The 13,215-nt window shown below is 41.5% G+C and overlaps 1 protein-coding gene across 1 annotated transcript; it reads right to left on the reverse strand.

The window, feature by feature from the left end:
• Nucleotides 1-502: 502 nt before the first annotated feature.
• Nucleotides 503-12,623, reverse strand: LOC133649860 (transforming growth factor beta activator LRRC32-like). Its single transcript, XM_062046537.1, has 3 exons — nucleotides 12,436-12,623; nucleotides 6,758-6,851; nucleotides 503-3,195 (listed from the first exon to the last, which is right to left on the reverse strand). Exons 2-3 carry the CDS (start codon nucleotides 6,845-6,847, stop codon nucleotides 1,330-1,332), a joined length of 1,956 nt encoding a protein of 651 aa, XP_061902521.1. The 5' UTR covers nucleotides 6,848-6,851; nucleotides 12,436-12,623; the 3' UTR covers nucleotides 503-1,329.
• Between the last annotated feature and the right edge of the window lie 592 nt (nucleotides 12,624-13,215).

Raw genomic sequence — 13,215 nt, forward strand, 5'->3', positions numbered from 1 at the left:
ACGTGGTGCCCGCGGGCACCAGGTAGCCCGTAAGGACCAGATGAGTAGCCCGCTGGCCTGTTCTAAAAATAGCTCAAATAGCAGCACTTACCAGTGAGCTGCCTCTATTTTTTGAATTGTATTTATTTACCAGCAAGCTGGTCTCGCTTTGCTCGACATTTTTAATTCTAAGAGAGACAAAACTCAAATAGAATTTGAAAATCCAAAAAAATATTTTAAAGACTTGGTCTTCACTTGTTTAAATAAATTCATAAATTTTTTTACTTTGCTTCTTATAACTTTCAGAAAGACAATTTTAGAGAAAAAATACAACCTTAAAAATGATTTTAGGATTTTTAAACACATATACCTTTTTACCTTTTAAATTCCTTCCTCTTCTTTCCTGACAATTTAAATCAATGTTCAAGTAAAAAATTTTTTATTATTGTAAAGAATAATAAATACATTTTAATTTAATTCTTCATTTTAGCTTCTGTTTTTTCGACGAAAAATATTTGTGAAATATTTCTTCAAACTTATTATGATTAAAATTCAAAAAAATTATTCTGGCAAATCTAGAAAACCTGTAGAATCAAATTTAAATCTTATTTCAAAGACTTTTGAATTTCTTTTAAAATTTTTGTTCTGGAAAATATAAAAGAAATAATGATTTTTCTTTGTTAGACATATAGCTTGGTCCAATTTGTTATATATTCTAACAAAGTGCAGATTGGATTTTAACCTATTTAAAACATGTCATCAAAATTCTAAAATTAATCTGAATCAGGAAAAATTACTAATGATGTTCCATAAATTCTTTTTTTAATTTTTTCAAAAAGATTCGAATTAGCTAGTTTTTCTCTTCTTTTTTTCGGTTGAATTTTGAATTTTAAAGAGTCGAAATTGGAGATAAACTATGTTTCAAAATGTAATTGTCATTTTTTTCGTGTTTTCTCCTCTTTTAAACCGTTCAATTAAGTGTGAATATCATTAATTATTAATAATAACATAGAGTTAAAGGTAAATTGAGCAAATTGGCTATTTCTGGCAATTTATTTAAGTGTGTATCAAACTGGTAGCCCTTCGCATTAATCACTACCCAAGAAGTAGCTCTTGGTTTCAAAAAGGTTGGTGACCCCTGCTCTAACCACTAGGCCACTGAGTATGCCAATTTAGTAGGCCAATTTAGTGGGTATTTACCAAAAGGTAAATACCCACTAAATTGTTTCAATGTTTGCTAGTTTTTTTTCTTGCACAACCTTTGTAACTCCGTACAAATCAGAGATTTTAAAACCCAAATTGAGGTGTCACGTGCCTTCAAAAAAGTAATAAGTCCTCCCTACACGTTGTTCATGCGCTAAACCTTCTGATGCGCTTCCGTTTCCTCGACTTGCAGTATTTCACCAGCAGTCCCAACGTGATCGCCGTGAACAGCACGATCACGACGATACCAATGATGTAGTTCGCTTTCTTTGGTCGATGACACATCTCTCGGCTTACTTTTTTGATATTGACCGGTTCCGAGTCATCCTGGAGAACGCAGGTGACTGTCTCGATGTCGGGCACCACCACGGCTGAGTGCTGGACCAAGTACAGGAAGCCGAGGTTGCTGCAGCAGTTGAGAGGGTTGGAACCCACGTAGAGCGTTTTCAGCGAGCGTTCCAGAGCGACCATGGTGCTGTGCTCTAGAGTGACTAAACTGTTGTTCTGCAGATTAAGAGTTTCTATGGACGACTCACTGGTCAAAGTGGGGAGACTGGTCAACTGGTTGGTGGACAGGTCTACGAGTTTGAGGCTCGTCAAGGAGGAAATGTCCGTGTTCAGCTTGGAAATGTTGTTTTCCCTTAGGAACAGGTGGATTAGGGTGTGCTCAAGACCGGACAGAGAGTCAGGATGCATTTCCAAACCGGGATTGAGGGACAAGTCCAGCAGGCTCAGACGGGTGCCAGCAAATGCCCTCAAAGGTAAACTATTTAGGTTGTTCTGAGAAAGGTAAAGTGACTTTAGATTGGGAATGCAAGAGAAAGAGACACAGTCTGGAGGGTGGATGTGGTTGGGGTCCGACGGAGATGGTTTTGTATCCAAGGGACAGACTTTCAGGTTGTTTTCCTGGAGCTGCAGGAGGTTTAGACTTGGAAGTTTTTGGAATGTTTCCTGTTCAAGGGTGCTAAGGTCGTTTCCTTGTAGTAAAAGCTGTCGCAAGGATTGTAGAGTAGCTTCGCCGAATGAAAGTCTCTGTAAAGAATTATAGTTGAGGTTGATGATTGTCACTGCGGGTAGAAGGTTTTTATCGCCGATCGAAAACGAGTCTATGCAGTTGTTGCTCACGTTCAGCACCTCCAGGGATGTCATCGTGTGGAAAAAGGACTGCGGTGTGTCCTTGAGTTGGTTGTAACTCAAGTCTAAGTATCTCAGGTGATTTAAAACCACACGGGTCTTCGTTTCTAGCATGTCGGTCATGTTGATGCTCTGCAGCTGGTTGTGTGAAAGGTCTAGATGTCGGATGGTGTTGTTTGCTGGGAGGAGCGGAAAGCGAGCCAGCTTGTTCTCACTCAAATCCAGAAATACTAGGTCGTACACGTCGGTCGATCTCGTGCTCTGGAAAATCTCAACACTGTTCTGGTTGAGGTTTAACACTTTTAACCGACTCAGGTTAAAGTCCGTGATACACGTGATGGAGTTTTTGGACAAGTCGAGCTCAGTGAGATGATCCAGAGAGTCGAAGGCGCCGTCTTCGATCTCTAAAATGACGTTGTTGTGGAGGCTGACTTTCCTCAAGGACAAAGCTCCCCTGAAAGTGTTTTGTGCTATTTTGGTGATGCTGTTACTGTCCAAGGACAGCTCCAGCAGTGACGGAGAGTCCGCGATTAAGAAATCGGACATCCCGGTGTACAACCCGTTGCTCGACAGATCAAGAGTCTCCACAGCTGCGAGAGTCCCAATTTTGGTTTTGGAGAGCGCGAAGACATTCAGGTGATTACCGGCCAGATCCAGGACTTTAAGATCAGTCATGTTTTCAAAGAGTCCGGGCTGGATGAAGAGGATCTTGTTTGAGTTGAGGTTGAGGTGACGGAGGTCCGTTCGATACGCCAGGGTTTCCAGGGTGAGGTTCTGCACCTGGTTGTGCGAGAGGTCCAGCGTTTGAACGCCCGGGGGGAGGTTGATGGGGGCGCTGGTAAGGCTCAGATCACTGCAGACAACCACACTCATCTGGACCTGCCAACAAAAAGACCGTATGGTATGTCAGAGGGTTTATTACATTGGTCCAATAAAAATCGCAATTCTCCAATTTAGAAACACAACAGCCAAGATGGAATACCTTTTAGTGTGGAGACACCCCTTTCTTTGCCATGTTCTCCCCCCTGGCACATTGAAATATTTATTATACTTATTGAGTTTAGAATTAAAACCACATGGCTAGAGAACACCCCCCGCCGCACCCCCTTAATGTCTCCTAGTCCAAAAACAGCCCATAAAACTGTCTCCATCTCTGATTTCTCACTAAGGCCGTGAAAGCTTTTCTTGGCATATTTGTGGTTTGATGAAAAGTGCTCACCGCTTACACAATACCTGCAGAGGGTAACATTTAGCGTCTATAAATTTTAATCAAACCTCGGAAATACAAGAACTAACTTTTACAGGTTTTAACAAAACAAACCTCCCTTGTATTGATCCTTTGTTTACATGAGCATTTCTTAAAGGCCTACTGAAAGCCACTACTACCAACCACGCAGTCTGATAGTTTATATATCAATGATGAAATCTTAACATTGCAACACATGCCAATACGGCCGGGTTAACTTATAAAGTGCAATTTTTAATTTCCCGCTAAACTTCCGGTTGAAAACGTCTATGTATGATGACGTATGCGCGTGACGTCAGTAGTTAAACGGAAGTATTCGGACACCATTGTATCCAATACAAAAAAGCTCTGTTTTCATCTCAAAATTCCACAGTATTCTGGACATCTGTGTTGGTGAATCTTTTGCAATTTGTTTAATGAACAATGAAGACTGCAAAGAAGAAAGTTGTAGGTGGGATCGGTGTATTAGCGGCTGGCTATAGCAACACAACCAGGAGGACTTTGACTTGGATAGCAGACGCGCTAGCCGACGCTAGCCGCCGACCGCACGGATGATCGGGTGAAGTCCTTCGTCCTTCCATCGATCGCTGGAACGCATGTGAGCACGGGTGTTGATGAGCAGATGAGGGCTGGCTGGCATAGGTGGAGCGCTAATGTTTTTATTATAGCTCTGTGAGGTCCCGTTGCTAAGTTAGATTCAATGGCGTCGTTAGCAACAGCATTGTTAAGCTTCGCCAAGCTGGAAAGCATTAACCGTGTATTTACAGGTCCACGGTTTAATAGTATTGTTGATTTTCTGTCTATCCTTCCAGTCAGGGATTTATTTATTTTGTTTCTATCTGCATTTAAGCACGATGTTATCACGTTAGCTCCGTAGCTAAAGTGCTTCACCAATGTATTGTCGTGGAGATAAAAGTCACTGTGAATGTCCATTTCGCGTTCTCGACTCTCATTTTCAAGAGGATATAGTATCCGAGGTGGTTTAAAATACAAATCCGTGATCCACAATAGAAAAAGGAGAAAGTGTGGAATCCAATGAGCCAGCTTGTACCTAAGTTACGGTCAGAGCGAAAAAAGATGCGTCCTGCACTGCACTCTAATCATTCACTCTCACTTTCCTCATCCACAAATCTTTCATCCTAATTTGAGCCAGCTGGCTCAAATTAATGGGGTAATCGTCGCTTTCTCGGTCCGAATCGCTCTCGCTGCATTGTAAACAATGGGGAAATGTGAGGAGCCCTTCAACCTGTGACGTCACGCTACTTCCGGTACAGGCAAGGCTGTTTTTTTATCAGCGACCAAAAGTTGCGAACTTTATCGTCGATGTTCTCTACTAAATCCTTTCAGCAAAAATATGGCAATATCGCGAAATGATCAAGTATGACACATAGAATGGATCTGCTATCCCCGTTTGAATAAAAACATTTCATTTCAGTAGGCCTTTAAAGACCCCTAACAATACCGTAGCATTAAAAACAGCAGTCTTACCATGATTTGATTAACGTGGACCCCGACTTAAACAAGTTGAAAAACTTATTCGGGTGTTACCATTTAGTGGTCAATCGTACGGAATATGTACTGTCGTGTGCAATCTACCAATAAAAGTTTCAATCAATAAATCAATCATTCAGTATGCAAAAACCCCCACAAAAAAACAGAGGGTCTTCTTCTGGTTAACAGTCAAAACACTAATGCCGAAAATTTTTTGTAGCGTTCATGCTGTCGTTGTGGCTTGTGCAGCCCTTTGAGACACTTGTGATTTAGGGCTATATAAATAAACATTGATTGATTGATTGATACCAATGCTGCCTGAGGCTGAGCCAAACAGTGGCCACGATACTGTACAGCGTCTTGTCTAGTGGCCAATACTACAGTAATATTGATATTTTCAGTTCATTTAGCCCTTTTTTATGCTTGATCACGCTTCATTTAAGGCGGAAGTGCATAGCATATGCTTTGTTAGCGATAACACAAAGCTAAGATATGGATGTTGTGTTCAAAAAGTTGAGCATGTATTGATGGATCTACATTGTACTGTATTGGTTTTAGCATCTTTAATTTACGAAATGTATGGAAGTGGCCTGTGCAGGCTTACATTTTTCACTGGAAAATGTTTCTAGACCAGAAAAACAAAACAAAACGTCGTAGCGTTAATACGGAATAACGCGAGTCAACGTCGCAAAAATGGATTTTAAATACGCCATAAAAGGACTACAGACGGAAATCAGCATGGTGCTAAATCTGGTGCAGCCATCTTCTTAATATAACTGCACATTGTCCTTCAAATAAACAAATACATACAAACAAATAATCTGAGCTCTTGCACAATTACAGATAGTACCCGAACAATAAGCTGGGCTAAGTATTAGCTTCTCGATTCCCCCAAGTCGTTCCGAAGTTTGTTTGCTTTGCTTCCGTCTTCTTCTGTTATCTCGTTCCCGATTGGCTATTAATTAATTCAATGTGGGAGTCGGCCCTTTATTGACTGAACATAAATTAGCATTGTCGGGGAAAAAAAAATCGTAGTTAGCTTTGATTGATTGATTGAAACTTTTATTAGTAGATTGCACAGTACAGTACATATTCCGTACAATTGACCACTAAATGGTAACACCCTAATACGTTTTTCAACTTGTCCACATTAATCAATTCATGCTACGTCATTAATCTGAAAGAGGGACATTAGTGACTATCTATCTGTACATGTGCACCACTGTATTCATCGCCACCCGCTGGCCTGATATGCACATTACATCTCTTCACACATGCTTTTTTTGGCCCAGAGATCACTTTATTGTGCTTCAAAAAACAGCAAAAAAGGAGAAAAAAACCCATTTTTTTAGGGTGTTGTCATGTTCGTTCTTACTCAACATGACTTATTGCGCACTTTATGAGCCACCAGTGAGTCGCTTTCTGGTCATTAGTGAGTATTTCCTTGGAAACGCAGGAAGCAGAGTGAGTTCCCAGATTGTCACCCAATTACAACAACTACTGTCGGTAATTTAAGAGGGGTCACAAAGTATTTCAACAGTGTTTGGCTTTTCACCGTTTCAGGGAAGCAGCGCTCGGATTGTTAGGTACTTCGTCTTCGCGGTTGCCGTGTCGTTAAAATAAACCTTGCTATGTGTTTATGTTTCCTAAAAGAATAATAATAATACAGGAATGTGCAAGAGAAGATGTGTGAACGCGACTTACCGTGCGGCATGGAGGGCGGTGGCGGGGCGGGCGAGCGGCGGACGCCATGCACACCACGATGAGCGGGAGGAGCAGCGGGAAGGTGGCCATGTTGCTGCGGCACAAGGATCAATCATGAATAGACACAAGAGCAGGATGCGAGCTGGGAGTTGATACAGGCCTCGCGAAAAGGAAGCCAAAGGGAAGTAGAGCTTCTGGTTGACTTTTGACTGAGCTATTTATGCCCTGGCTCGCATCATACAAGGGGCTTTTTCTCTTTTATAAACTGGTTCTGCAGAAAGGGGATGACTTTACAAATGAAACCATTGTCATTTGTTTACTTTTTGATCTTGTGAGGATCTCTGTGTGCGAGTCTTTGTTCATTATTTTAGTGGCAACCTGCCATGGTCATCTTTGACAACATAATCCAAAGATCCTCTATATGACAGGATGATACCCAAACTGTCTTTTCACAACCCACTAGTCAAAGATCCCATATGTGACAGGATTCCGCTGTTTTTAAGGACCTCCTGTCAAAAACGCTAGTCAAAGATCCTCTATGTAACAGGAGGACTGCTGTTTTTAGGGCCGACTGTCAAAAACGCTAGTCAAAGATCCTCTATGTAACAGGAGGACTGCTGTTTTTTAGAACCTACAGTCAAAAACGCAAGTCAAAGATCCTCTAAGTGTCAGGATCACCTGGCTGTTTTATAGGACCTACTGTCAAAAACGCTGGTCAAAGAGCCCCAATGTGACAGGAATACTTTGCTGTTTTTAAGGACCTACTATCAAAAACACTAGACAACAGTGTGACAGGAGGACTCTGCTGTTTTTAGGTATTTACTGTCAACAACTCCAGTAGAAGATCCCCTCCCAATGTGACAGGACCACGCTGCTGTTTTTAAGGATCTACTGTCAAAAAACGCTAGTCAAAGATCCTCTATGTAACAGGAGGACTGCTGTTTTTAGGGCCGACTGTCAAAAACGCTAGTCAAAGATCCTCTATGTAACAGGAGGACTGCTGTTTTTTAGAACCTACAGTCAAAAACGCAAGTCAAAGATCCTCTAAGGGTCAGGATCACCTGGCTGTTTTATAGGACCTACTGTCAAAAACGCTGGTCAAAGATCCCCAATGTGACAGGAATACTTTGCTGTTTTTAAGGACCTACTATAAAAAACACTGGACAACAGTGTGACAGGAGGACTCTGCTGTTTTTAGGTATTTACTGTCAACAACTCCAGTAGAAGATCCCCTCCCAATGTGACAGGACCACGCTGCTGTTTTTAAGGATCTACTGTCAAAAAACGCTAGTCAAAGATCCTCTATGTAACAGGAGGACTGCTGTTTTTTTAGAACCTACAGTCAAAAACGCAAGTCAAAGATCCTCTAAGTGTCAGGATCACCTGGCTGTTTTATAGGACCTACTGTCAAAAACGCTGGTCAAAGAGCCCCAATGTGACAGGAATACTTTGCTGTTTTTAAGGACCTACTATCAAAAACACTAGACAACAGTGTGACAGGAGGACTCTGCTGTTTTTAGGTATTTACTGTCAACAACTCCAGTAGAAGATCCCCTCCCAATGTGACAGGACCACGCTGCTGTTTTTAAGGATCTACTGTCAAAAAACGTTAGTTAAAGATCCTCCATCTGACAGGAATACTTTTCTACTGCCACGAACACGAGTGAAGAATCCTCTATATGACAGGACCACCCTGCTGTTTTTAAGGACATACTTACAAAAAACGCTAGTCAAAGATCCCAAAGTGACAGGAACACTTTGCTGTTTTTTTTTTAAGGACCTACTGCCACAAACACAAGTTTTATGACAGGACCACCCTGCTGTTTTTAAGGACATACTATCAAAAACACTAGTCAAATATCCCCAGCGTGACAGGAGGAGTCTGCTGTTTTTAGGCATCTACTGTCAAAAACTCCAATTGAAGATCCCCTCCCAATGTGACAGGACCCCGCTGCTGTTTTTAAGGATGTACTGTCAAAAAATGCGAGTTAAAGATCCTCCATCTGACAGGAATACTTTTCTGTTAATGTACCTACTGAGGGAAGAATCCTCTATATGACAGGACCACCCTGCTGTTTTTGAGGACAAACTAAGAAAAAACGCTAGTCAAAGATCCCAAAGTGACAGGAACGCTTTGCTGTGTTTTTTTTTAAGGACCTACTGCCACAAACACAAGTTTTATGACAGGACCACCCTGCTGTTTTTAAGGACCTACTATCAAAAACACTAGTCAAATATCCCCAGCGTGACAGGAGGACTCTGCTGTTTTTAGGTATCTACTGTCCAAAACTCCAGTTAAAGATCCCCTCCCAATGTGACAGGACTACCGTGCTGTTTTTAAGGATCTACTGTCAAAAAACGCTAGTTAAAGATCCTCCATCCGACAGGAATACTTTTCTGTTAAGTACCTACTGAGTGTAGAATCCTCTATATGACAGAACCACCCTGCTATTTTTAAGGACATACTTACAAAAAACGCTAGTCAAAGACCCCAAAGTGACAGGAACACTTTGCTGTTTTTTTAAGGACCTACTGCCACAAACACAAGTTTTATGACAGGACCACCCTGCTATTTTTAAGGACCTACTATCAAAAACACTAGTCAAATATCCCCAGCGTGACAGGAGGACTCTGCTGTTTTTAGGTATCTACTGTCAACAACTCCTGTTAAAGATCCCCTCCCAATGTGACAGGACTACCGTGCTGTTTTTAAGCATCTACTGTCAAAAAACGCTAGTTAAAGATCCTCCATCTGACAGGAATACTTTTCTGTTAAGTACCTGCTGAGTGAAGAATCCTCTATATGACAGAACCACCCTGCTGTTTTTAAGGACATACTTACAAAAAACGCTAGTCAAAGATCCCAAAGTGACAGGAGCGCTTTGCTGTGTTTTTTTTAAGGACCTACTGCCACAAACACAAGTTTTATGACAGGACCACCCTGCTGTTTTTAAGGACCTACTATCAAAAACACTAGTCAAATATCCCCAGCGTGACAGGAGGACTCTGCTGTTTTTAGGTATTTACTGTCAACAACTCCAGTTGAAGATCCCCTCCCAATGTGACAGGACCACGCTGCTGTTTTTAAGGATCTACTGTCAAAAAACGCTAGTTAAAGATCCTCCATCTGACAGGAATATTTTTCTGTTAAGTACCTACTGAGTGAAGAATCCTCTATATGACAGGACCACCCTGCTGTTTTTAAGGACATACTTACAAAAAACGCTAGTCAAAGATCCCAAAGTGACAGAAACTATTTGCTGTTTTTTAAGTACATACTGCCACAAACAAGTTTTATGACAGGACCACCCTGCTGTTTTTAAGGACCTACTATCAAAAACACTAGTCAAATATCCCCATCGTGACAGGAGGACTCTGCTGTTTTTAGGTATTTACTGTCAACAACTCCAGTTAAAGATCCCCTCCCAATGTGACAGGACCACCGTGCTGTTTTTAAGGATCTACTGTCAAAAAACGCTAGTTAAAGATCCTCCATCTGACAGGAATACTTTTCTGTTAAGTACCTGCTGAGTGAAGAATCCTCTATATGACAGAACCACCCTGCTGTTTTTAAGGACATACTAACAAAAACGCTAGTCAAAGATCCCAAAGTGACAGAAAGTATTTGCTGTTTTTTAAGTACATACTGCCACAAACAAGTTTTATGACAGGACCACCCTGCTGTTTTTAAGGACCTACTATCAAAAACACTAGTCAAATATCCCCAGCGTGACAGGAGGACTCTGCTGTTTTTAGGTATTTACTGTCCAAAACGCCAGTTAAAGATCCCCTCCCAATGCGACAGGACTACCGTGCTGTTTTTAAGGATCTACTGTCAAAAAACGCTAGTTAAAGATCCTCCATCTGACAGGAATACTTTTCTGTTAAGTACCTGCTGAGTGAAGAATCCTCTATATGACAGAACCACCCTGCTGTTTTTAAGGACATACTTACAAAAAACGCTAGTCAAAGATCCCAAAGTGACAGGAGCGCTTTGCTGTGTTTTTTTTTAAGGACCTACTGCCACAAACACAAGTTTTATGACAGGACCACCCTGCTGTTTTTAAGGACCTACTATCAAAAACACTAGTCAAATATCCCCAGCGTGACAGGAGGACTCTGCTGTTTTTAGGTATTTACTGTCAACAACTCCAGTTGAAGATCCCCTCCCAATGTGACAGGACCACGCTGCTGTTTTTAAGGATGTACTGTCAAAAAATGCGAGTTAAAGATCCTCCATCTGACAGGAATATTTTTCTGTTAAGTACCTGCTGAGTGAAGAATCCTCTATATGACAGAACCACCCTGCTGTTTTTAAGGACATACTTACAAAAAACGCTAGTCAAAGATCCCAAAGTGACAGGAGCACTTTGCTGTGTTTTTTTTTAAGGACCTACTGCCACAAACACAAGTTTTATGACAGGACCATCCTGCTGTTTTTAAGGACCTACTATCAAAAACACTAGTCAAATATCCCCATCGTGACAGGAGGACTCTGCTGTTTTTAGGTATTTACTGTCAACAACTCCAGTTAAAGATCCCCTCCCAATGTGACAGGACCACCGTGCTGTTTTTAAGGATCTACTGTCAAAAAACGCTAGTTAAAGATCCTCCATCTGACAGGAATACTTTTCTGTTAAGTACCTGCTGAGTGAAGAATCCTCTATATGACAGAACCACCCTGCTGTTTTTAAGGACATACTAACAAAAACGCTAGTCAAAGATCCCAAAGTGACAGAAAGTATTTGCTGTTTTTTAAGTACATACTGCCACAAACAAGTTTTATGACAGGACCACCCTGCTGTTTTTAAGGACCTACTATCAAAAACACTAGTCAAATATCCCCAGCGTGACAGGAGGACTCTGCTGTTTTTAGGTATTTACTGTCCAAAACGCCAGTTAAAGATCCCCTCCCAATGCGACAGGACTACCGTGCTGTTTTTAAGGATCTACTGTCAAAAAACGCTAGTTAAAGATCCTCCATCTGACAGGAATACTTTTCTGTTAAGTACCTGCTGAGTGAAGAATCCTCTATATGACAGAACCACCCTGCTGTTTTTAAGGACATACTTACAAAAAACGCTAGTCAAAGATCCCAAAGTGACAGGAGCGCTTTGCTGTGTTTTTTTTTAAGGACCTACTGCCACAAACACAAGTTTTATGACAGGACCACCCTGCTGTTTTTAAGGACCTACTATCAAAAACACTAGTCAAATATCCCCAGCGTGACAGGAGGACTCTGCTGTTTTTAGGTATTTACTGTCAACAACTCCAGTTGAAGATCCCCTCCCAATGTGACAGGACCACGCTGCTGTTTTTAAGGATGTACTGTCAAAAAATGCGAGTTAAAGATCCTCCATCTGACAGGAATATTTTTCTGTTAAGTACCTGCTGAGTGAAGAATCCTCTATATGACAGAACCACCCTGCTGTTTTTAAGGACATACTTACAAAAAACGCTAGTCAAAGATCCCAAAGTGACAGGAGCACTTTGCTGTGTTTTTTTTTAAGGACCTACTGCCACAAACACAAGTTTTATGACAGGACCACCCTGCTGTTTTTAAGGACATACTATAAAAAACGCCACGACAAGAGAACGCTGCTATTTTTAGTCATCTGCTGTGATGTCACATCCCAAACAACAGCGCCGTCCTTCCTAAGGACAACAAAAACATTTACCTGACTCCCAGCAGAGTTGTCGTCCTCCCAGCGGTTCCTGACCACGTTGATTTCACATCCTCAGCTGCGCACACACACACACACACAAACACACACACACACACAAAAACAAAAATAGTTTTGACAGCGACTACTAGGAACCAAAAGACTGCAGTCTCTCTCACAGCTGACTCGGACTGATGGTTCCAGCCATCAACATCCTGTGAGAACATCCTGAAAAAAAGGGGCCAGGCCTCGCCAAAGCCCCCCTCCCCTCCATCCAAGACCACCCCTTGCTCCCTCCTTCTCCTAAAAAAGGGGCCCTCATTTCAAGAAGACCGACCCTCCTCTCATCACTACCATGCGCACTTCTCCCTGCTACAATACAAAAGTCCAATAGGAATTTGGGGCATTTTAGAGTCGCAGGTCACATCTGCTTTCGCCTTTTTTTTATTATTTTTTTTAGAAAAGCTTACTTTTTATTTGTCAAGTCATCATATTTGTCTTGACTACAAAAACGGCAAAACAAGGGAAGCAAACAGTCAATGAACAACAATGGCTATAGATTGGAAGTGCATGTTAAAAGGTTTTCCAATCAATGGTTGCCAATTTAAGTTGCTAAAAAGCGACAAAACATATTTAAATGAAAATATAAACCAGATAGGTCTTACCTGCTCGGCAACTCTGCACACTTTCAGTCTCACAATCGACACCTGTTTTGTTGAGGTTTGCTGTTCAGGTGACAAAAACATTAAATCTCTTAACTACAAATTTCCCGGGATTCCCAACCGCGTGTCTAAA

This window comes from Entelurus aequoreus, linkage group LG05, assembly GCF_033978785.1.
Source record: "Entelurus aequoreus isolate RoL-2023_Sb linkage group LG05, RoL_Eaeq_v1.1, whole genome shotgun sequence".
Classification (NCBI taxonomy): Eukaryota; Metazoa; Chordata; class Actinopteri; order Syngnathiformes; family Syngnathidae; genus Entelurus; species Entelurus aequoreus.